At 32.9% G+C, this 21,107-nt stretch overlaps 2 protein-coding genes across 2 annotated transcripts; one reads left to right on the forward strand and one right to left on the reverse strand.

Moving 5' to 3' along the window:
• Window positions 1-1,529: 1,529 nt before the first annotated feature.
• On the reverse strand, window positions 1,530-5,958 carry LOC124834974 (ATP binding microtubule motor family protein). The gene is made up of 7 exons (XM_047309817.2): window positions 5,129-5,958; window positions 4,302-4,575; window positions 4,018-4,068; window positions 3,816-3,908; window positions 3,271-3,636; window positions 2,483-3,163; window positions 1,530-2,125 (listed from the first exon to the last, which is right to left on the reverse strand). Exons 1-7 carry the CDS (start codon window positions 5,788-5,790, stop codon window positions 2,093-2,095), a joined length of 2,160 nt encoding a protein of 719 aa, XP_047165773.2. The 5' UTR covers window positions 5,791-5,958; the 3' UTR covers window positions 1,530-2,092.
• An 8,876-nt stretch (window positions 5,959-14,834) lies between these two features.
• On the forward strand, window positions 14,835-20,037 carry LOC124834970 (P-loop containing nucleoside triphosphate hydrolases superfamily protein). Its single transcript, XM_047309810.2, has 12 exons — window positions 14,835-15,282; window positions 15,458-15,643; window positions 15,750-15,935; window positions 16,531-16,614; window positions 17,060-17,101; window positions 17,361-17,432; window positions 17,519-17,818; window positions 18,324-18,362; window positions 18,439-18,543; window positions 18,839-18,907; window positions 18,994-19,119; window positions 19,617-20,037. Exons 1-12 carry the CDS (start codon window positions 14,941-14,943, stop codon window positions 19,788-19,790), a joined length of 1,725 nt encoding a protein of 574 aa, XP_047165766.2. The 5' UTR covers window positions 14,835-14,940; the 3' UTR covers window positions 19,791-20,037.
• The last annotated feature ends 1,070 nt before the right edge of the window (window positions 20,038-21,107 follow it).

Raw genomic sequence — 21,107 nt, forward strand, 5'->3', positions numbered from 1 at the left:
AGTTAAGTTAGTTGAACATATTGTTATAAGTTTTTTCAGAAGTGTTTTCTCTGTGGGAAAAATAAATAAAGTCATATTAACCTAATTTATGCTAGAAAATTGCAAAATCCTTATATATATATATATATATATATATATATATAATTTTTTAAAATGTATTGTTTTGATAGAAGAAATTGAGCCCACTGTCCTTTTTGGATTATGAAAGTGAGGCTAACTTATCTAATATCTATTATATTGTCTGCTCCTAACTAATTGCCTTTACCGATCACCAACCCAATCCCTTTGAAGGACGTATGAGCCATAAATGCACCTTGGTTTTATCTAACTTCCCTTTCTTGTTTATCATCCCTTCATTATTATTTTTAAACATGATTAGATTATTAAATCTTAATAATGTATGCAAATACTGTTAATATCCGACCGTAACATCATAATCGTTTTGTAATATCATTGCTGTATATGAGATGGAGCCAAGTGGGACTTGGAAATCCTTGTATTTCATAACACGAAATCAGTGAAATATGTATTTTATAAAAAACACTGTTTTTATTTTATTTTATTTGAGTTTTTCATTTTGTCATACAAGTTCTCATCTTCATTCTTTTTCTGAACATAATTTTTCTTCTTATTCCATACAATATATAAGTTGAATGTATTAGGAAATTACTCACATTATATTCCTCGATATAATGATTTTACTCATCTGTAGGAAAAAAAGTAGAATGTGTTAGGATATTACTCACATTATATTCTGTTTGACACAAAGAAGAGAAACATTTTTTTTTTCTTTTGAAATATAATAATCTTTGAATATAAATATAAAAAAAATTATGCTTTATTTATTAAATTATATTTTATTTTTCACACTAAGTTTTAATTGATGAATAGTATAAAACTTTTGTATCTGACTTTTTATTTTATTTTTTTCAAATAAAATAAAATACTTTCTCTAAAGTTATTTGGAAATACAATAAGAGATTTCACGCTATTGAGGTAAGAGAAAGTGTGTATAAGAGGTTTTATGTTAGCTTCAACCAAAAACATAAGGTAACAAGTTTAAGAATGTTTTCTATATTTTACTCATTTTTTTTAATAGTAATCCGTTATTTCTTCTAAATTAAATAATACTTTTTTTTCCACACAAACCTAATATAAAATTACGTGTTTTTACGTGAGATGTCAGAATTTAATACTGTTCATATGTGAGAATTCCTCGTAAACTGTTTTAGTTTGATATAAAGTGAGAACACGTTTTTTTTTTTTATAATTTGTAAAGAATTTGTTGGTATTCATACATCCAAGAAGAAAAAACAACTGATGACGTGACATTTAATATACTATTTTATTATTAACATTTAATGAAAGAAAAACTTTGCAAGGAAAACTACTTTTAAAGAAATGTTGAATTAATGTTTATGTTTTAAAAGGGTGTCTATTTATGTTTTGTATTAACAAATAATACATTGGGGATTTGATGGTAAGGTTTCATAAAGGTAAGATTAACACATCCCATACAAGTTTTACATCTTCATCCTTTTTCATTATAATAATAATCTGAGAGCAAATTTTGTACACATTCAACTTTAAAAAACTAGTTGAAAAGGATGTAATTGCCCAAATCATTACAAGATACTTCAACCATATGGAGACCCTACCGATGTGAGATGTCAACTCACCTTCACAAGAGTCGACCGAAAAGCTCCAAGGCAGAAGAACATGGAAACATGAAGCCTAAACAAATTCATTTAAGGAGCATCACCAGCCCATAGACAAATTCGTACAAGAATATAGGTGCGTCTAGATTGAAAAAACAATGAATTGTACATGTATGATTGGAGATTTTGGAGTTTTCTCCATTAGCTTTAATAGCCTGCAATAATGAAATTGGTGTGGGGAGATGGAGGTTGTGAATGAAAAAGCATGTAAAAGAATGCTGAAGTCTGCAGCTGACTGCTCAATCGTCCTTCAAGTACATAAAAAGATGGTCATAAAGGAGAGGAAACATATAATCGTGCAATGATCTCTCAATATAATATTGTACTTCACTGTGCTCTGGCAATTTCCTTTTGCACTGGCCCATAAAAATCACTTAAATATTGGCTTTTTGACGAGCAAAACCAGGCTGAAACAAACAAGAAACAAGGATAAGTTGGTTGGGATTTTCTGCGTTAATTTGGACTAATAATATTGATTACTGAACTCATTGTGTTAAAATTAGTTTATTACCCTCAAATCCTATAATATAATATCAATATAATGTCAAGATCCTTCTCTACTCAACAAACAAGTTTGTATAGAGTAGGGGAAAATCATAATCTTGACATAAACAAATTTGAACACTTCTGTAATCAATCAAATCACATTCTTGGGACTTCAAGAGGTACAAGGTTTATTGTAATTTTTGTGTTGGTTAAACCCTAGTATTAATCAAAATAATTCTAATGAAGTCATCGGCATAAGATACAGAATAGGACAGTACCTGGAGAAGCATGGATGGAGGAGGAGCCGTAGGTTCAGCAAGGACATGACTTCTAGTTTTTCTACCATTTAATGTGGTAACTGATGGACTATTATTTGTTGTTATGTCCCAAAACGTTCGTTTCTTGGCAGTGGGTGCTGGTGATCTAAAACGTTGACTTGGACTCTTTACCTCACTATTGTTTTGTTCCTTTGGCCGTAGGCTAGCCCTGGTCACCACTCCCTTTCCCGCTTCCCCAGCTGTTAATGTTTGTCTACCACCGTTTTGTGAAAGCTCTCGGATAATATCATCTTTTTGCTTTAGCTGCAATTTGTGATCCTTCTTCATTCTCTCTACCTCTGCCTCTAGTGTTTTTACAGTTCGTTGAAGTGTCTTGATGGCTAGTTCAGCTCCCTTCTTCTTGGTTTCTGGAGTGAAACAAGTTCCAGCCAAGAAAGAGGATCTACTCCTTCGTTTTTCAACTGGTTGGGCAGAAGTTGGAGTGGAAAGATGTTCGGCTGAAGGTGGTGTTGGGGAGGAATGCGAAGCTAAGGATTGTGCTTCGAGAGTCAACATCTTCTGCTGATGTTGTGTTAGTTGTATTCTTAACTCACGATTCTCCTTTTGTAGCTCAAGTACCAGCTTGGTTTGGTCAGATGCTATCTCAGGCACTGGCAATTGATCCTCATTTGCATCGTTTACCTGTGTCCATACATAACAGATTACATTATTCAAATTCATCACAAAAATATCACGTTTATTTCTCAGCATTTGGATGATCACTAGTTTGCAAGGGTTGAGGGTTCAACCTTCAGTCGAATCTCCTTGGCTCTATCAGCCCAATGAACTGTATTCTGAGTTTCACCAAATGAGAAGTTACTTGGACTTATGTTTGCAATCATGACTGTGTTACAAGCTCCTCCTAGTGAATCCTTGAGAAGCTGAGTGAGTTTTGAGTTTCTGTATGGGATATGTTTCTTGCCTTCAACTAGAGCATTAATACAGCTGCTTAGTGCAAGAAGAGACCGGTTTATATTGGCCCCCTCAAGAGATCTAAGTGTTCTCTGATCCGTAGCGAGAGCTCTCTCAGACCCTGCAAGATCAATTAATGAGAGCTTACCCACTCGGTTAATAACATTCATTGCGGCATCTCTAACTCGGTATTCCACCACGACCTAGATATAACAAAATAAAGTGGATTAGGTTAGTATGAGTAACCTGTCACAGATTACATTAGGTAAAAAAACTAATTTTAGTTGAAAAGTAGAATAAAAAATACTTAAGGTTGTGCACTTGTGCTATCCAAACATTAAATGGATTCTTCACTTTTTCCTCAAAAATCATGACGGATTACCTGCAAAATTGCATGGGAACGGGAAGATGTTTCATTTGCACGAGTTGGTTCTGTGGTTCGGTTCTGATTTCCTTGTTGAAGCAATGCCATCACCTGAAGCAACAGGATAAAAGAAAAGTTAATTATGCTAAAAACAAAGGTTCGATTCTAACTTGAAACAGAGGTCTAAAGTTTATCCAGAAAGGATAGATAAGAACATTACTTCATCTGTTGAATACGCTCTATACTGTGTAAGACCTGCTGCCACAATCCCCTACACAACACAATTTGAGCAAAGTATAATCAGCTATCTTTCAAATAGAATTCAAACACAAAGCGAACACGACCTTTCAATGTTATCCCCCATCATAAAGTTATCACATAATACTAGTAGATACTAAACTGTAAACAGACTAACCCAGGCAGTGGCAAGAACTATCTAAATTCTTTCAAAAGTCATGAATTGAACATATCAACAACCCAACATGGAGAACTTAAAAATGGCACCTGTTTATCTTCTCTAAGAACTAGAGGTCTCCCAGGTGAAAGCAAATCCCTAACAGTTTCATTATAAACCTCAAGATAGGACAGATGAACCAGATGGTTTCCATCACAACTCCGCTGCCTGATTTTATTGAAAAGATCCTTAATAGCCAAAACCATAACCCCAGGATTCTCCACCGTCCCAAGCATTGTGTAAGTCTTCCCAGCTCCTGTTGCACCATAACAAAAAACCGACCCATTCCTCCCTTGCAAAACCGCTTCAACAAGCTCTGATGTCCTGAAAAAAAAAATCAAATTCAACGTTCCCTAACTCTGAAATGAAAGTATGAAGTAAGTTGTATAAACAACCTTGTGGTAAAAAATGTGTTGTTTTGTATACACCACAACTATCCTCAGTGAGAGATTCTATTTAAGCTGAGTAGGACCATAGGAAACAAAGGCTTCCTTCCAATTCGAGATATTTAATAGTGCATACTCAAAACTCAAACAAACACCAGAACCACCCTAGGAAACAAAATTTAATTCCAATTTGAGATATCAAATATTACATTCCCTAAACTCGAACAAAACACAAACTCAAGATACTTTATTAAGCTAAAACAACGCTACACTAGTTAATTGACGTGGTTGTAAACAATTTTTCATACACACATTTTCAGTGATAATATGAACTTGTTTAGAGAAAATTTTCTACAAGTACTTACAATAAGAAATGAACAAGGTTCTTACATAAAATTATGCACTTCAGTTTCATGGTACCATGTTGCAAAAACAAGTCTAAAAAATAGCAAACATAAACAAATAAAAAAAAAAGAACGGTTAGAACTCACGATGTGGAATAGACTTCTTGCTGAGAAGCAGAGTCTGGAAACGCAGCATCGAAGGTAAAGTGGCGTCCTCGAAGCCTATTAAGTCTGAGATAATCGTTTTCGTTGGCAAATTCTGTGAGGTAAACGTCACGGCGATTAACAACTCTGACGCAGCACCGTGAACCCGATTCCTTCTCTTTCTTATTCATAGGTCTCAATCTCACGAAAACCATTATCCTGCTTCCCACTTTCCCTTGCTTCTCTGAAACCGCATCCACTCTCTCTGGTTCCTGCATCGAGAGCTTCCGCGCCACCGTGGCAGAACAAGTAACGGAAACATTATTATCTGTTGTCGTTTTTCTGGGACACGAAAACCCCACAATGCGATCTGCGCCTATGATGGCGTTTTCCTTGGCGTCATCGTCATTTGAGGGAGGTTGGGGGAGCACAAAGGTTCTTGTGACGACGGTGTTGGGCATTGCGTTCTCTCGCATGACTGTCTTCTCAGGGAACCTGAAAGATGCGTTCTTGAGAGACACCGAGGCTTGCTTCTGCTGCTCGTACAAAAGGGTCAGCGTTCTAAGCTTCTCCTTCAGCCCATGGTGCGGGTTTCTCAGCCGTGTCGCAGTCGATGGGTTCGGTTCCGCTTCCCCGCTCATCTGAGACCGTGTTGAAACCGGCATTCTCGGATTTTCGTCACTACTTACACATACGTGGTCGGAACGACTCAGATTCGCAACAGTACTGGAGAAATTAAGCTCACTCAGTACAAAGAAGAAGAAGAAAACAGAAGAGGAATAGTGTTCTGTTGAATGGGATTTGGAATTTGATTTTGGAAGAATCTGAGACGTTGATTTGAGAGGGAAATGGACGATCCAGAGAGATGAGATTGGGTTGAGTAAGAATAATTTTTAAATTTAATTTTGAATTTGATTTTATTATCTTATTAATTTTTAGAGCTAAAAGGTTAAATGATTTTTTTAAAATGTTTTAATTTCATTTAAGTTTCTAAAATTAACTTTTGAAGCCAATTCTTAAACACCAATGTAGGTTCAAATAAATAAGTGAGTTAATTTTAGAAAACTTCAAACATTTATTTAATATTTTGATACTAATATTAGCTATATTCAAAAAATGGCATTAAATTGGTATGTAGAATAGTTAGGGTTGACATTTTTTTTATAGAGTGAAAGAGTAAGAGATTTGAATTATAATTTAAAAAACGAATAATGTAACGGTCAAATGTCAGGTCATCAAAACGGTTACCTATTCGGTTTGGTGTGGTCCTTTTCGAAATTTCCAATGCACGAGAATCTCATGTTCCTCATAAATGACCAATTTAATATCAAATGTTGTATAAATTCCAAAATATAAATAATAGTATCAATTTATTTGTGTGAAATTAATTAAAATATATTTTCAAGAATATTATAAAAGATAAATAAGACAATTTTATAAAATTTGTTTATTTTTCATGAACACTTTATACTTTATCTTGCAACTCATTATTTAAAAATTAAATACAAATTTAAATAATAAAAATTTCTCCTAACTCCAAGAAAAAACATAATTCTTTGGAAAAGACTTCATAGTATAAATAAGGTTTAAACCCTCCCTTGGTCCTCAAGTTTGTATGAAAATCTCAGTTGGGTCCTCAAGTTTTTTTCTGTCTCAATTGGGTCATATTTTTTGTAAAAGTGAGCACATTTTGCCATAACCGTTAAGTGGTGTGAGACGGCGTTAAATTTTTGTGAGCTGGATTTTTTCATTTACTGACGTGGCATTGTGCATTAAAATTGAAAGGCCACGTGGTGATGTTTTGACTAGAACCAGATCTTCTCCTCCCTCCCCTCTGCTTCCTTCCATCGGCGCCACCCAGCTGCAACCTGTTCACCTTCCATGGCTTTGGGAACACTACCAATCCCCGGATTAGAACGAGGCTCAAGAACGGAGACAGCGACAGTGACAGAGACAATTAATAAATGCAAGAATAAATTAGACGTATGCAGATTCACGAGATGAAATGAATTAGGTAGACGACAGTAATGGCTCTTGTCACCCTCCACAAGCTTGAGTTGGATGGCCACTTTCCCAAACCTGTACTTGCTCTTGGATCCAAACCCCAGCACCTGCAATGTCCCAAAACTTACATGTTAAATATTGCAGTGCTTTTTAGTGTCTATTAAGAAGCAGATCTAACAAAAAATCATTGAAAGGAAAGAACACTGTGCAAAAGAGGATTGAAGAAAGTTGAAAAAATCTCGTGTCACTGAATCTGTAGTGCCCACTTCAGGTTTTCCACCGTCTATAACTGATGGATTGTTTTTGGAATCTTCTCCATCCGGTGTATGTTCTGCTTCCCCAAACAATTTTCCATCATTTAACTCCTCTGCTCTATTGATTTCAGTGATTTTCACTTCAAGGCTTTCACCGACTGGAGCTGATTTATAATTATTGGTATCTTCTTCCAATGCAGAACTAAACTCCTCTTCTGCTCCCTCTGATGACAAGTTTCCACCATTCAACTCTTCTTCTCCTTCTGAATCAATGCTTTCAGTAATTTCTACTTTATTAGGGACGGCACCTACTACAACTGATTTGCCTTTGTTGGCATTTTGTCCATCTGACTCAGAAATGAACTCTCTCGCTCCTTCTAATCCGGGGATTGGTAGTGTTCCCAAAGCCATGGAAGGTGAACAGGTTGCAGCTGGGTGGCGCCGATGGAAGGAAGCAGAGGGGAGGGAGGAGAAGATCTGGTTCTAGTCAAAACATCACCACGTGGCCTTTCAATTTTAATGCACAATGCCACGTCAGTAAATGAAAAAATCCAGCTCACAAAAATTTAACGTCGTCTCACACCACTTAACGGTTATGGCAAAATGTGCTCACTTTTACAAAAAATATGACCCAATTGAGACAGGAAAAAACTTGAGGACCCAACTGAGATTTTCATACAAACTTGAGGACCAAGGGAGGGTTTAAACCTATAAATAAAGAAGTTCATTATAGTATTGTTCTTTACTCACTTTCAATCTCTTTTGCAGTGTCTTTTGGCCACATAAAATCATAATGTATGAACTTCAAAGGCAAGCAAAATATGTGATTAAATTTTAAAATATGTATACATGTATCCTTTTGGTAATATCATTACTTAAACTGATTTAAAATAAATAAATAATGTCCTCTGCATGCTTTAGATGAAACCTTGTCCTTACATTTTTTTAACATATTTTGTTATTGAATGAAATTTACTATATGAGACCATTTTTATTATATAAATGTATGAAAATGGTCTAGTTAATGAAGATATGTTAAAAAGGTTAGTAAACTATTTTTATTCAAATATAATTTTGTAAGCAGGTACTAGATATAGTTTTGTTAAGTTTTCACAGTTACCAATTCAAAAAATCAAAAATTCATGAAATTAGATTCTTAAAAGTCTGTCTGGTATGAAGAATTATTGACAAATTCTACTTATTAAATGCTTACATACATATATTCAATCATTCAAATTTATCTATTTTATTTTATATTTAAATAAATTTGGCACTGTTAAAGAATAACTAAATTTAATTGCACAAACATAATAAATATTTAAATTGTTAATTGATATATATATATATATATATATATATATATATATATTAAAATTAAAGATTATACTTGTTTAATTTGATCTAATTATTACATTTTTTTCAATTCAATGTATTCTATACACCCTTTTTCAAACTTGTTTTTACTTTTATAACTTTTTAGTTTGCATTTTCTAACAACTCATAAAAATTAAAAGCATTTTTTCTGTCTAATTATAATTGCAATATTTTAAATAAAAATAAAAAAATTATTTCTATTTTTTATATTTCACTGTACTTTATTTTTTTAATTGTATATAATTTAATATAATTTTATTATATAATTATAACAATTTAGAAATTAATTAAAATTGTTTTTGACATTTTCAGAACTCTAAAGTAAACGAATTCTAAAAGGAGTAGAGCATTATTAATACATAAAAATTAATTACAAAAAATATTAATATTTTTCAATTATTTAATATTTTTTTTATTGAATATTTTAAAATAGAAAATTTAATTTACATTATTCGTGATTGCTTCTTTTTTAATTTAATTACATTATATTATATATTTACTGAATTTAATTATATTATATATATATTTACAGTAATGAAAAATGTGAAAAACAAAAAAAAGTTATAATTTATTAAATAATTTTTTAAAATAATTAGATTCCTATATAATGTATGAATTATATATATATATATATATATATATATATATATATATATATATATATATATATATATATTAATTTGACTGTGTATCTTTTTGCAAGCACACTTATTTATTCAACTTAAAAAAGATGAGTATTAGAAACTTCTCAATTTGAAAGAATATGGGTGAAAACTTAGAAAATACTTTTATAAGATATACTTAAGAATATTTTCTATTGATCATGCTATTTTCTATATCGTTAAAAGTTATCTAAAATATATGCATAATATTCATTGCTTTATATTAATAATAAGTTCAAAAAAAATTCGTGGACAAATAAAATAAAAAACAAAAAATAAGAATGTTAAAGAAAAAAACAAAAAATAAAAAATTGGCATCTTGCTTCTTCTTATACAATTTGATTCTGCAGTATAAATGAAGTTTTGTTTGTCTTTAAACAAACCGATTAGGAATTTACTTAAAATTTTGTATATTTAAATTATATTCACTTTTTATTTATTTATTGTTAGTACTAGTTTTATACACACTTGACTCTTGTCTCTTTATAACTCGTAATTTTTAGATATATATTTATAAAAATTTAAAATTATTTAAAATTATTTTGTGGGTTTTAGTTTTAACAGGTTTGACACTGGTTGAAAATTATTATAATGTCAATACAATTTAGCCGAACGTATATAAATAAACGATGATCATAAAAATTATTATATAATAAATAAAATACTATTTCTTAATTCTAAAATCAGTATTAATATCAATTATAAAACATTAATTTAAACAATAAAATTATTCATTAAATACAATTAAGATTATTAAATTCAACTGTGTCAATTATTATTATTGTCAAGTTATAATTTTAAGTACAGTCAACAAAAATAAATTTTAATTGCTTTGATAAATTATCTTTGCAATATTCTTGATAAGTATTGTTTATATCCCAGTCACTACTCATTAAAAATTATTGTAAAAACTTAAGTATTAAAAAAGACTTTTTAATTTTATATTGTCTAAGTATTCATATCTTAACATATTCTTTACACTTTCAAAGTAATTCATAAAGAAAATGAACTCAATGTACATCAAGTTATTAGTCTCATATAAATATGATAACTCGTCATCTATTAACAAAAATAAGGATTTAATTATGTAAACAGTTATAATTTTTTTAATTTTTTTTAATTGTAAAAATCCAATGGTAAGTCCTACCAAAGATTTTAAAAAATTATTTTATAACAGTTTTCAGCTATTAACATTTAATTTATCCATAAAATTAATTCCAAACTAATAAAATGAAAATTTTAACTTCTTTTAAAAACACGACAAATTAAGTTAATCTTCTAAAAAATAAAAGATAATTTAGTCTAAAAAAATATTTTTTTCTTACTCCAGGTTCTTTTACAGTAAGAGAACCAAACTTAAACCAGTACAAAGTTTCTTACTAGTTAATAAATAAACACTTCAATGCATGTTAAGAATGCTAATAATAATGCAGACCATACACAATTATTGATTTTAAACTACTTTACTGATAAATTCTTCCTTTTTAATCGATGAATGAGTGAGATATTTGATTTATTGAAAAAGTTTCATCTTTATATATAACTATTGAATATAGTAGAAACGTAAACTATATAAAATTATTTATTGTAGTAGAAACAGAATTATTTTTACTAAAGAATTATTTGAACATCCATCAATTTAAATTTCTGGGAGCATTCATTGCACAACACTATTTTGAATCTTTTTTCCTTTTTTGTTTTTCCTTCCGGCGGCTTCCGGCGTTAATGGAGTGCAGCAGTGACCAAATTCAGCTTATTGTCTTCATGCAATGACATTAACTATGGAAATTGGATTGTGATAGTTTGTGTGTGTGCTTGTAACAGTATTTCTTCATCATGATGTTTCCATTTTAGTGTTTTCTTCCAAGGTTGCTCTAGTGTTCTGCTCAATCATGTCTCCTTATTCTTTTCAATGTCAATCATTAAAGATCTATCTGTAACACACTACTGTTCATTTTAGATATGTGTTTTATTTCATCTGCAAGACGCGAGTTAAATAGAAAACAATAATTCATTGATAAACTAGAAACAAAGTTACATTAAATATAAGATATAACGTTTAAACTCTCGAATCATCCTCTTATTTATTAAGAAATTTTAAGTGGATTATCAATTTTTTTCCCTTAAGTTTTGATAGACCGTGTTAAATTGTGACGACATGGTGTACACTTATTTATTGATGTAGCAGTGTTATATTACGTGATTTTTTTATTTTTTTTTAACAATTTATGAGATGACACAAAATTTAAATGGAAATGTTAGGGATTCAAAGTCTTCATCATCCTTCATCGTCTTCATCTTTCCTTCACGTATGTATTGTTGTAGCACCGTCTTTATGAGGTCGCCGATAGTGGATTTCGACGTCATCAACACATGACGGGGAGAGGCTTCTCGGCACAACTACCTTCAGCAGCATCTATGGCGGCTCTCGGAGGACAATCCGGCGCTGATCCGGCATTGTTGGGAAACGGCTTCCGCTGCATCTCCGACGTCTGCCATAGAATAAATTATTTCACTGCCCAGGATGCATGGACCAACTCTCTGCCATCAACTGCGCCGGAATCACCAACTTCGTCCTCCCTTCCCACCTCGAAACTCGTTTCCGCAACCTCAAATCCTTCCCACCAACCAAATTTAGCTAATCAGGGTACATTTCGATAGGAAAAAAAATGCTACTTTCCGATGTTTCATAATTCAAAAAGTAAACCATCTCAAAATGCAAGTTTTAGACTTAAGAGAGGGGAAATAACAAGAATTACCATCCTTCCGTCAATGTTGTGCTTCTCTTTTATGACTATTTCAGCGATAGTAGGATCGAAAAAAACAACAAAACCAAATCCTCTGGCTCTACCTGTTGTCGGATCCTTCATCAACAATCATCAAGTAGTGAATCAAAGGCTAAGAATATCCTGAAAAAAAAAACCCACAAAAAATTTAGATGATCAAAGATCCAAAGGCAGACCCAATTGAAGAAAGATCAAAACTTCAATCGAGATTCCCTCGAAACCCACTGATTGAAGACGACCCAGCTGGCAAATCTTAAGATTTAAGGGGAGGCACACTGAGAATAAGAATAGAGGGCATGTTCGTTATCTAGTTATGCCTTCCCACCCTTTTTTTTTTCTTCTTTTTTTTCATTTATTAATAATTTGATTAACAAATGAAAATTCAGTTGCCAAACCAATTGCAAAAGTTTATAAAGAAAAAAAAAACTATGGAGAAAGAAAGAGAAAAACACATTGGAAGTTTATAAGAAGAAAACCTCAGAACCAAAAAGCACTCTCATTTGCGGTCTTTTCGGCTCCCTTTATCCTTCGCATCCTCGGAGGAGGAGTTGTTTGTGGTGGTCTCCCAAGAAGGAGCAGAAGAAGAAAAGTAAGGAGAATTTTGTGTCATCACATAAACTGTTCACCTAAAAAAATTTCACGTAATATAACACTGCTACATCAGCAAATAAGTGTGCACCACGTCATCACAATTTAACACTGTCTATCAAAACTTAACGGAGATGACAAAATTAGCTCAATTTTACAAATATATTGACCAAATTTTGATAGTTTAAAAAGCGATAACCCACTTGAGATTTCCCAACAAATATGAGGATAATCCGAGGGTTTAAACCTATATATAATAAGTAAATGCAAATTTTATTTTGATGAATTACTTTTGTAAGTTTGAGATAAATTTTAAATCTTGTGAAATTAAATACGATTTAAATTAAAGATCACAGTTGATCCAATATTAGCAAGAGTAGGCATTTCTTTCCACATGTCAATAAATTTTATTTGGATATTTTACGTTTTATAAGAGTATCTTCTAAATTATGTTTTAAAAAATTTCCATAACAAGCTTTTCAAAAATTTTGGAACATGATTTTCAGAATAGTATTTTCAAAACATAATATTTAAAAGGTTTAATCATTTAGAACATCCCTATTTCTGTAGGGTTTTCTCAATTAGGTCCTTGTATTGTAAAATATCTCAATTAGGTCCCTGAATGTGAAAAATTGGATCAATTTAGGGCTTGCCGTTAGTTTGGGTGGACCGCGTTAAAAAATGTTGTGCGTGGCAGGGTGATATTACTAAGTTTTACTGACGTGGCACACATTGGTATGTGAGTTGGCTTTCTTTTATTTACATATTTAAAAAACTTGAATGAAATCAAAACGCAACGTTGCAAAAAAAACACAACACCCGTGGCATGGCCGCACCCATCAGCGCCACTCGCACAACCATCATCAACCACCGCAAGAACCCAGAACAACCATCCTCAACCACCACGGGAACCCAGAACAACAATGCGAAAAAAAAACAATGCAGAAAGGAAGAACCCAAAACGAAACATCAAGAACACAAGAAATTCCCATAAATCAAACTCAGATTCCAATTTGAAACCCCCGAAATCATAGAACAGACAAAACCCTAAATCGCGGGATCCAAAACCCCAAATTCACAATTTTAGAAACCCTAACCCCAATGTTGCAAAAGAAGAACTCCAATTTGCGTTCCAATCTACAGAAAAGAAAACAAAAGCAACCCCCAGATCGCGAGCCTAAACACGTTCTCCCTTCGCCGCGAAGACGCTGAAGGGTGAGATCCTCGCGTTGCGAAACGTCGTGCTTGAGCCCCTTAAAACTCGTCTCTCCTTCCCTGTGAGAAAACCCCAAACAGAACCCAGGACGGGGAAATGAGAAAGAAAGGAACGAACAACGCATCATCATGATCTACCCGGAGAATACGAAGACGCTGTCGGGTCGCACTCTCTCCACGCTGTCATCGTCACTGCCATTTGTCCCCGCACGAAACGCAGAAGCCCTCTTCTCCTTGCAGGACGAATTGGAGTAGAGGAGAGAAAGGAAAACATTGTCGGTAAGACGAATATAATGCAATGAAATAAAAACGTTGCGTTTTGATTTTCATTGAAATTTTTTAAATATGTAAATAAAAGAAAGCCAGCTCAGCGATCAATGTGTGCCACGTCAATAAAACTTGGTAATGTCACTTTGCCACGCATAACATTTTTTAACACAGTCCACTCAAATTAACAGCAAGCCCTAAATTGATCCAATTTTTCACATTGAGGGACTTAATTAAGAGATTTTACAATACGAGGACCTAATTGAAAAAACCCTACATAAATAAGAATGTTCTAAATGATTAAACCTATTTAAAACAAGCTTTCTATAACACATGAAATACATTACATAACAAGTTTTTTTAAAACATTTAATATCTTTTCAACAAATTTTTCAGAACGAGAATGCCGGAATTCACGAAAAAGGGTATTTTAGTCTTTTTGAGTTTGTATTAGTGCATCTAGCCCTAATGGGAATCTAGAAAGAAAAAGTTTAACATTTGGGCCTAATTGAAACCCATATAGCCCAATTCATCCAGCTATTGACCCTCTACCCCATCGCTCACGTGCACATGAAGCGTGCGAGCGTAGGGTTTAACAAGGGGGAGAAGAAGGAGGAAGAAGATATTCAACTAGCGATTAGGGTTGAGGTGTGCCAAATTTGATAATGGCGGAAGCGGAAGACAACCTTCAAGCCTCGCCTATGGACGAAACAAAGAACAATCATAAGAAGAATAAGAAGAAGCGCGAGAAAAAACGACCTCGAGATATTGCTATCGAGGAGCGTCTAGAAGAAGTGGAGAATGTGAATGACGCAGATAGCGACGGAGAATCCTCGAGGAAGAAGAATAAGAAGAAGAAAGTGGAAGGGGAAAGTGAAGTGGAAGAGAGAAAGGTGAAGAACAATGGTGGGTCTGGTATTATGAGCTCCGAGTCATTTGAAACTCTGGGATTGTCTGAACCTACCTATAAGGCCATCATGGATATGGGATTCCAGCACATGACTCAGGTAATGCTATGGTTTGTGCTGAATTTTGAATGGTTCTTAATTTATCATCTTCCATAATCCTAGAAATTATTAGACAAAGCTTTGTTTTGGGTTATATTCTGCATACGACCTTTTTATGTTTTTTTTTTTCATTTATGTGTAAAACAGTAGAGTTGATTATAAATAATGAATGCAGATTCAAGCGAGAGCGATTCCACCTCTCTTGATTGGAAAAGACGTGCTTGGTGCTGCAAGGACTGGTTCTGGAAAAACTCTGGCCTTCTTAATTCCTGCTGTGGAGCTGTTGTACAATGTTAAGTTTACACCTCGTAACGGAGCTGGTGTTGTTGTTATATGCCCAACAAGAGAGCTTGCAATACAGGTATTGAATTCCTGCTTATTTGCTCATTATAGGTGCTTCTTTGCTGTTTTAGTTTGCAGTTTGATTGAATAGTTTTCCTTATTTCTTGATTCACGGTTTCAATTAGACACATGCTGTGGCCAAGGAGCTTCTCAAGTATCATTCACAAACTCTTGGGTTGGTTATTGGAGGTTCAACTAGAAAACTTGAAGCTGAACGCCTAGCCAAAGGGATTAATCTATTGGTAGGAACTCCTGGTCGTCTTCTAGATCATCTTCAAAACACAAAAGGATTCATATACAAAAACTTGAAGGTAAGTTGTGGATTTTCATGCAATTGCTTGTGCCTTTTAGTACCAGAAATGTTCATGTTTGATTGTAAATACTTAAATCGTATTGATTAATCATGCCTATGGGGGATTGTTATTCAAAATGTTTCTCAGTGTTCAATGGTCATCATTAATCATATAATTTCTAGTATAATATCCATTTTAGTGTTTAAAGGACCCTCGTTAGGGTCCTTTCTCACCGTCTGTTTGGTTACAGAATATCAATATTATTTCATTTGAGACTCTATTCAACTTGCATTTTGGTTGATATTCTATGTTTGTGTAACTTTCTAACATTATTTATATGTCTTTACGATTGCTGTTGTCACGTGTTCAGTTAATGTGTTCTTTTGTGGGAGAAAACAGGAAGAAAATAAAGTCACCTTCAGTTCATGAATCCCTCTCTATTCAGTGATAAATATTATAAACAAATTTTGATGTTAGGAGCTTTTCTGTTTTCCATTATGGATTGAATGTTCTTGAACTTTTCAAATATTTGGAGTTCTAGTAGATGTTACGTGCACGTGTAAGCTTACACTCAGGCTGTTCACTTACTCTATATTTCTGAATGACTCGGCAGTGCCTCATGATTGATGAAGCTGACAGAATCTTAGAAGCAAACTTTGAGGAGGAAATGAAACAGATTATTAAGATCCTTCCAAAGGTATACAGAACTTATTTCCCCTTTTCCTCTCCCTTCCATATGCATGAACCTATGAATATATGGTGTCCTGAAATTGCTACTATTCCTCTCTCATTTTCCATTTGTATTGGATTGTTTAGCTGGAGAAACACCTATAAAAAAGGACATAGACAATTATAAGTTTGCAAATACCTTCTTTCTCGTATCATAGAGGAAAAGTAAAATTATGCATTCTGCCTAGGAATCTATTAACTTTGAATGTAAGAAGACGCTTGCACTTAACTGGATACGCCGCCAACAACTACTGGTGTTTTTGCCTCAACTTATAAATTTTATTTTCTGATAGTTCTAAGTACGTCTTATCATCTTGCTCATTTTTATGCAGGGCATCTATAAGTTTATATTTTGTATGTCTTTTAGCTAATATCCGAAAGTTTGACCAATTAATCTGTTTCTCTTTCAACAGAGTAGGCAAACAGCTTTATTTTCCGCTACACAAACAAAGAAGGTTTGTTCTTCATTTTCCATCCTTCATCTATTTCTTTGAGATAATATCCTAATTTAATTGTTTTCAATATTTAATGTTTTTTACATACATATACTTGGATACACTAGGATTTGATATTCGGTACATTACTTGATAATGGATGTGTAGTTCTCCCTATTTCTTTTTCCTATTTATTTGATATACTAGAATTCCGATGCTCAATAATATATGGTTTACTTCAAAGTAAAATAAGGAAATGTGTGTCCCCCTTAAAATACAGGTCGAGGATCTTGCCCGTTTGTCATTTCAGACTACTCCGGTCTATATTGATGTGGATGACGGGAGAAACAAGGTAACGTGTCTCAACCTTTTCTTAATAACTGAATTCTGTTTATAGTAGTTATTATTATAATCATCATTACCCCTTTGCAAGTGCAGGTCACCAACGAAGGGTTGCTTCAGGGTTATGTTGTTGTACCTTGTGCCAAGCGCTTTATTGTTCTCTATTCCTTTTTGAAGAGACACCAGTCAAAAAAAGTGATGGTCTTTTTCTCTTCATGCAACTCTGTCAAATTCCACACAGACATTCTTAATCTCATTCAATTGAATTGCTCAAGTATTCATGGAAAGCAAAAGCAGCAGACCCGGACAACTACCTTTTTTGATTTTTGCAAAGCAGAAAAGGGAATCTTACTATGTACTGATGTTGCTGCTCGTGGACTTGACATACCTGCTGTGGTATATTCATTTTCCTTATTAACTTGCATGAGTATTTCTTGATTGAAAAATGTTCCCCTCACCCCAAACCCTCCCCAGCGACGTGCAATCAATCAGCGTCAATCCAATGACGAGCTAAAATAAATTGAGGCAACATAATACACCTTCAAGAAATAAATAGAAAAGTACACAAAGATAGACAAATTTTCTTCATAAAACAGTATAAAATCAGAGTCAATGTGTAAATCATGTCAAGCCATCAATGCCCATGATATACCTGCATGTCCAATGACAATCCTCTAAACCATTGACTTAGTATAATAACTAGGTACGAGAAATAATTTTATCTCACTAACGGAAGCAATGACAATGCTATCGGTGAAAATTCTGTCCAGTTAGATTGTCTTTGTAAATTAATATCTTTGATATGCTTTCTGTGCTTATTTATGCAGCATTCTGTTCTGTTAATTGAAAACCATTAAATATATAAAATTTGTGTTTGTTTTTCTCCTTATTTGTGTTGTAGGACTGGATTGTGCAGTATGATCCACCTGATGAACCTAAGGTAGCTTTCATTTGAGTCATAGCAATTTCATATGTTTGGTGTACAGCATGACATTGTTTATTTGTAATGCTACCAGGAATATATCCACAGGGTCGGTAGAACAGCTCGCGGTGAAGGTGGAAAAGGAAATGCTTTGCTTTTCCTAATTCCTGAAGAATTGCAATTTCTCCGCTACCTGAAGGTTAGTTTTTCTCATTTAACAGTATGGATTGGTAAGCGGGCTGATGCTGAATTATAATTTAGTTGAGGATTCTAGTTTATGCATGTACTTATCCAAAAAAGTAGGATTTCAAAATATATTCCTCCAGGAAACCCTCTGACTTTCATGCCTAGAATATAATGTAAGTGGGAAACAGTGGTTGCTAGTCTCCCTGGCCAGGCCCCAAGACTCTAAGCCCATTTTGGTAAATAATTAAATAATTATACCCAGTTTTCCCTAATAATAATAATAATTTTATATTTATGCCCAATTTCAGGCAGCTAAGGTCCCTGTTAAAGAGTATGCATATGATGAAAAGAAAGTTGCAAACGTACAATCTCACCTGGTACGTATCTTTCCTTATACTTATTTAAAATGTGTTTTATACGTTAATCAACTGCAATCTTACCAAGGATTGTCCTGATAACACAGGAGAATTTGGTTGTCAACAATTTTTATTTGAACAAGATGGCGAAAGAGGCCTATAGATCATACATATTAGCTTATAATTCACATTCCATGAAGGATATATTCAATGTTCACCGTCTTGATTTTCAGGTACAGCTGTCACTTTATGTTACCTTTTGTATTTTCGTACTATCTTTCATGTTATTTAGAACTACATGAATATGAACTTGTACGGGATGCATTATCTTAAGTTGATCTAGGTAACACCCTTTATTTATATGCAAATCGTGCACTGCTATTGCACCTGCATTTTAAATCATGTTACTATTCTTATCTTTTCCTTTCATTTTGAGGATAGGGGGGAAAATGGGCATATTGAAATAGATGGCTGGTAATAAATTACTGAAACATTAATAGTTAAGGAAGGAGCATATAGATCCACAGGAAGCTTGAAAGGTTAAAGGACATATCATATCATGTTAGACATACTCTAAACTGAGAAACTTAATGGTTTTGATAACCTTTTCTTGATAATGAGGTGCAGATTAAATGGGAAAAGAAAGAGTTATTACTTATAATTCATATTAATTGAATAGTATAGCATGAATCATACATTATGATAATCACCAATTTTGGTACTTGAGCAGGCCGTTGCAACTTCGTTTTGTTTCTCAAATCCACCAAACGTTACACTGAACATAAACAGCAGTAAGCAAAGGAAGAAAATGCGTAAAGTTGATGGAAGTAGACACGGATTCAGCGACAACAATCCTTATGGAAAGAGAAATGCAGATGACAAGCGGCAGTTTGTGAGGCACTAGCAGTGGACATGCTGCTTTATACTGTGGGTTTCTTTGCATCTTCTTGCCACACCCACAATTTTTGCATATACCTGAAATTTTGTCACAGATGTAATGTGTTGTAAATTACTAGATTATTGAAGCCATTAGTTATTCAGCTTAAAATTTGTAGGGGCATTCTTAAACTGTAATGTTCATGAAATTTTTTTCATTAATTATCACAATTAGATTTTGAAGAGTAAGGAATAATGCTAAAAGCAGAGTCCAACCAATGTTTATTTTAGTTATGGTAATCTGTACTTCTTTCAGTCTCAAAATAAGAAAAAAAAATTCTTTGATGCTGTTTCAAATATAAGCAGGTTGTAATTGCTTTTATTTTATTTAATTGAAATTTTACTTCTAATGACTTATGTTTTACATCAAATTCCAATGAAATAAGACAGTTTAAGAAATTCATTTACTTTTTAAATCAAGACAGTTAAATTATATTAAGTAATTTTTAATTATTACAAATTAGTTTTTTTTATTGGACATTGGAAGAACTACTTCAGAAGATCTGAATCAGTTCACTTTTTTATTTTTAGTTAACATCGAGTTCAAGAGGAAAATATAGGAAAGATAATTTGAAGTATCATTTCCAAACTTGTATACTCAAATATCAATTGAGTTTTTGTTTGATTCTTAACGTGATTTTTTTTATTGAATGGACCAAAATTCACTTGGCCTATGTTACTAAATTATTGAACACGTGTAGTGCTGATGGTGTAATAACTTTCACCTCTCTTGGCAAAAGAGTTATAAAATTAAAGCAACAATTATCGATGAATCAAATTCGTTGAAGTTAACCAAGATTGTGTATATGAGACATCTGCAAACCCTTTTTGATACAAGCTTAAGTATGATTTTTTTTGAAATAAGTAATTATATCTATAATTACTTTTTGAAATATTGATTATGCCATATAGCAAAAAAACTATTGATTACGCCACAATTAATTACAGTTTAAACTTGTTAAATAAAAAATTAAAATTAAAATACATTTTTTTATAAGTTGTGTTCAAAGATAGCTTCTATACAGTACATTAGAAAGCATGAAATATTTTAAAATATTATTTGCTAAGGTATAAAGGAATATTTTTTATTCAAGTTATAAAATTAAAAATAATAAAAATGATTATAAGTTAGAGGTAGATTCATTGATGATGCCCGATCAACATTTTCAAACCATAATTAAACGTTAACAATCATATTAATTTTTTCCTTTGCATCACCTTTTGAAAGCAAAACTCAAATGACCACAACGATAAAATTTGTAAACAAAATAAACAGCAAAAACGG

The sequence above is a fragment of the Vigna umbellata genome, chromosome 1, assembly GCF_029865625.1.
Source record: "Vigna umbellata cultivar VRB3 chromosome 1, Vumbellata_1.0, whole genome shotgun sequence".
Lineage (NCBI taxonomy): Eukaryota > Viridiplantae > Streptophyta > Magnoliopsida > Fabales > Fabaceae > Vigna > Vigna umbellata.

Bases quoted from the DNA above. Each gene is read 5' to 3' on its own strand.
- LOC124834974 (XM_047309817.2), bottom strand. From the start codon at position 5,790: ATGCCGGTTTCAACACGGTCTCAGATGAGCGGGGAAGCGGAACCGAAC. The intron at 3,637-3,815 runs GTAATCCGTCAT...TGTTATATCTAG, and splicing joins GTTCCCATGCAATTTTGCAG to GTCGTGGTGGAATACCGAGT. The intron at 3,164-3,270 runs GTTGAACCCTCA...GTATGGACACAG, and splicing joins CCAAGGAGATTCGACTGAAG to GTAAACGATGCAAATGAGGA.
- LOC124834970 (XM_047309810.2), top strand. From the start codon at position 14,941: ATGGCGGAAGCGGAAGACAACCTTCAAGCCTCGCCTATGGACGAAACA. The intron at 18,363-18,438 runs GTAGCTTTCATT...TAATGCTACCAG, and splicing joins ATCCACCTGATGAACCTAAG to GAATATATCCACAGGGTCGG. The intron at 18,544-18,838 runs GTTAGTTTTTCT...GCCCAATTTCAG, and splicing joins AATTTCTCCGCTACCTGAAG to GCAGCTAAGGTCCCTGTTAA.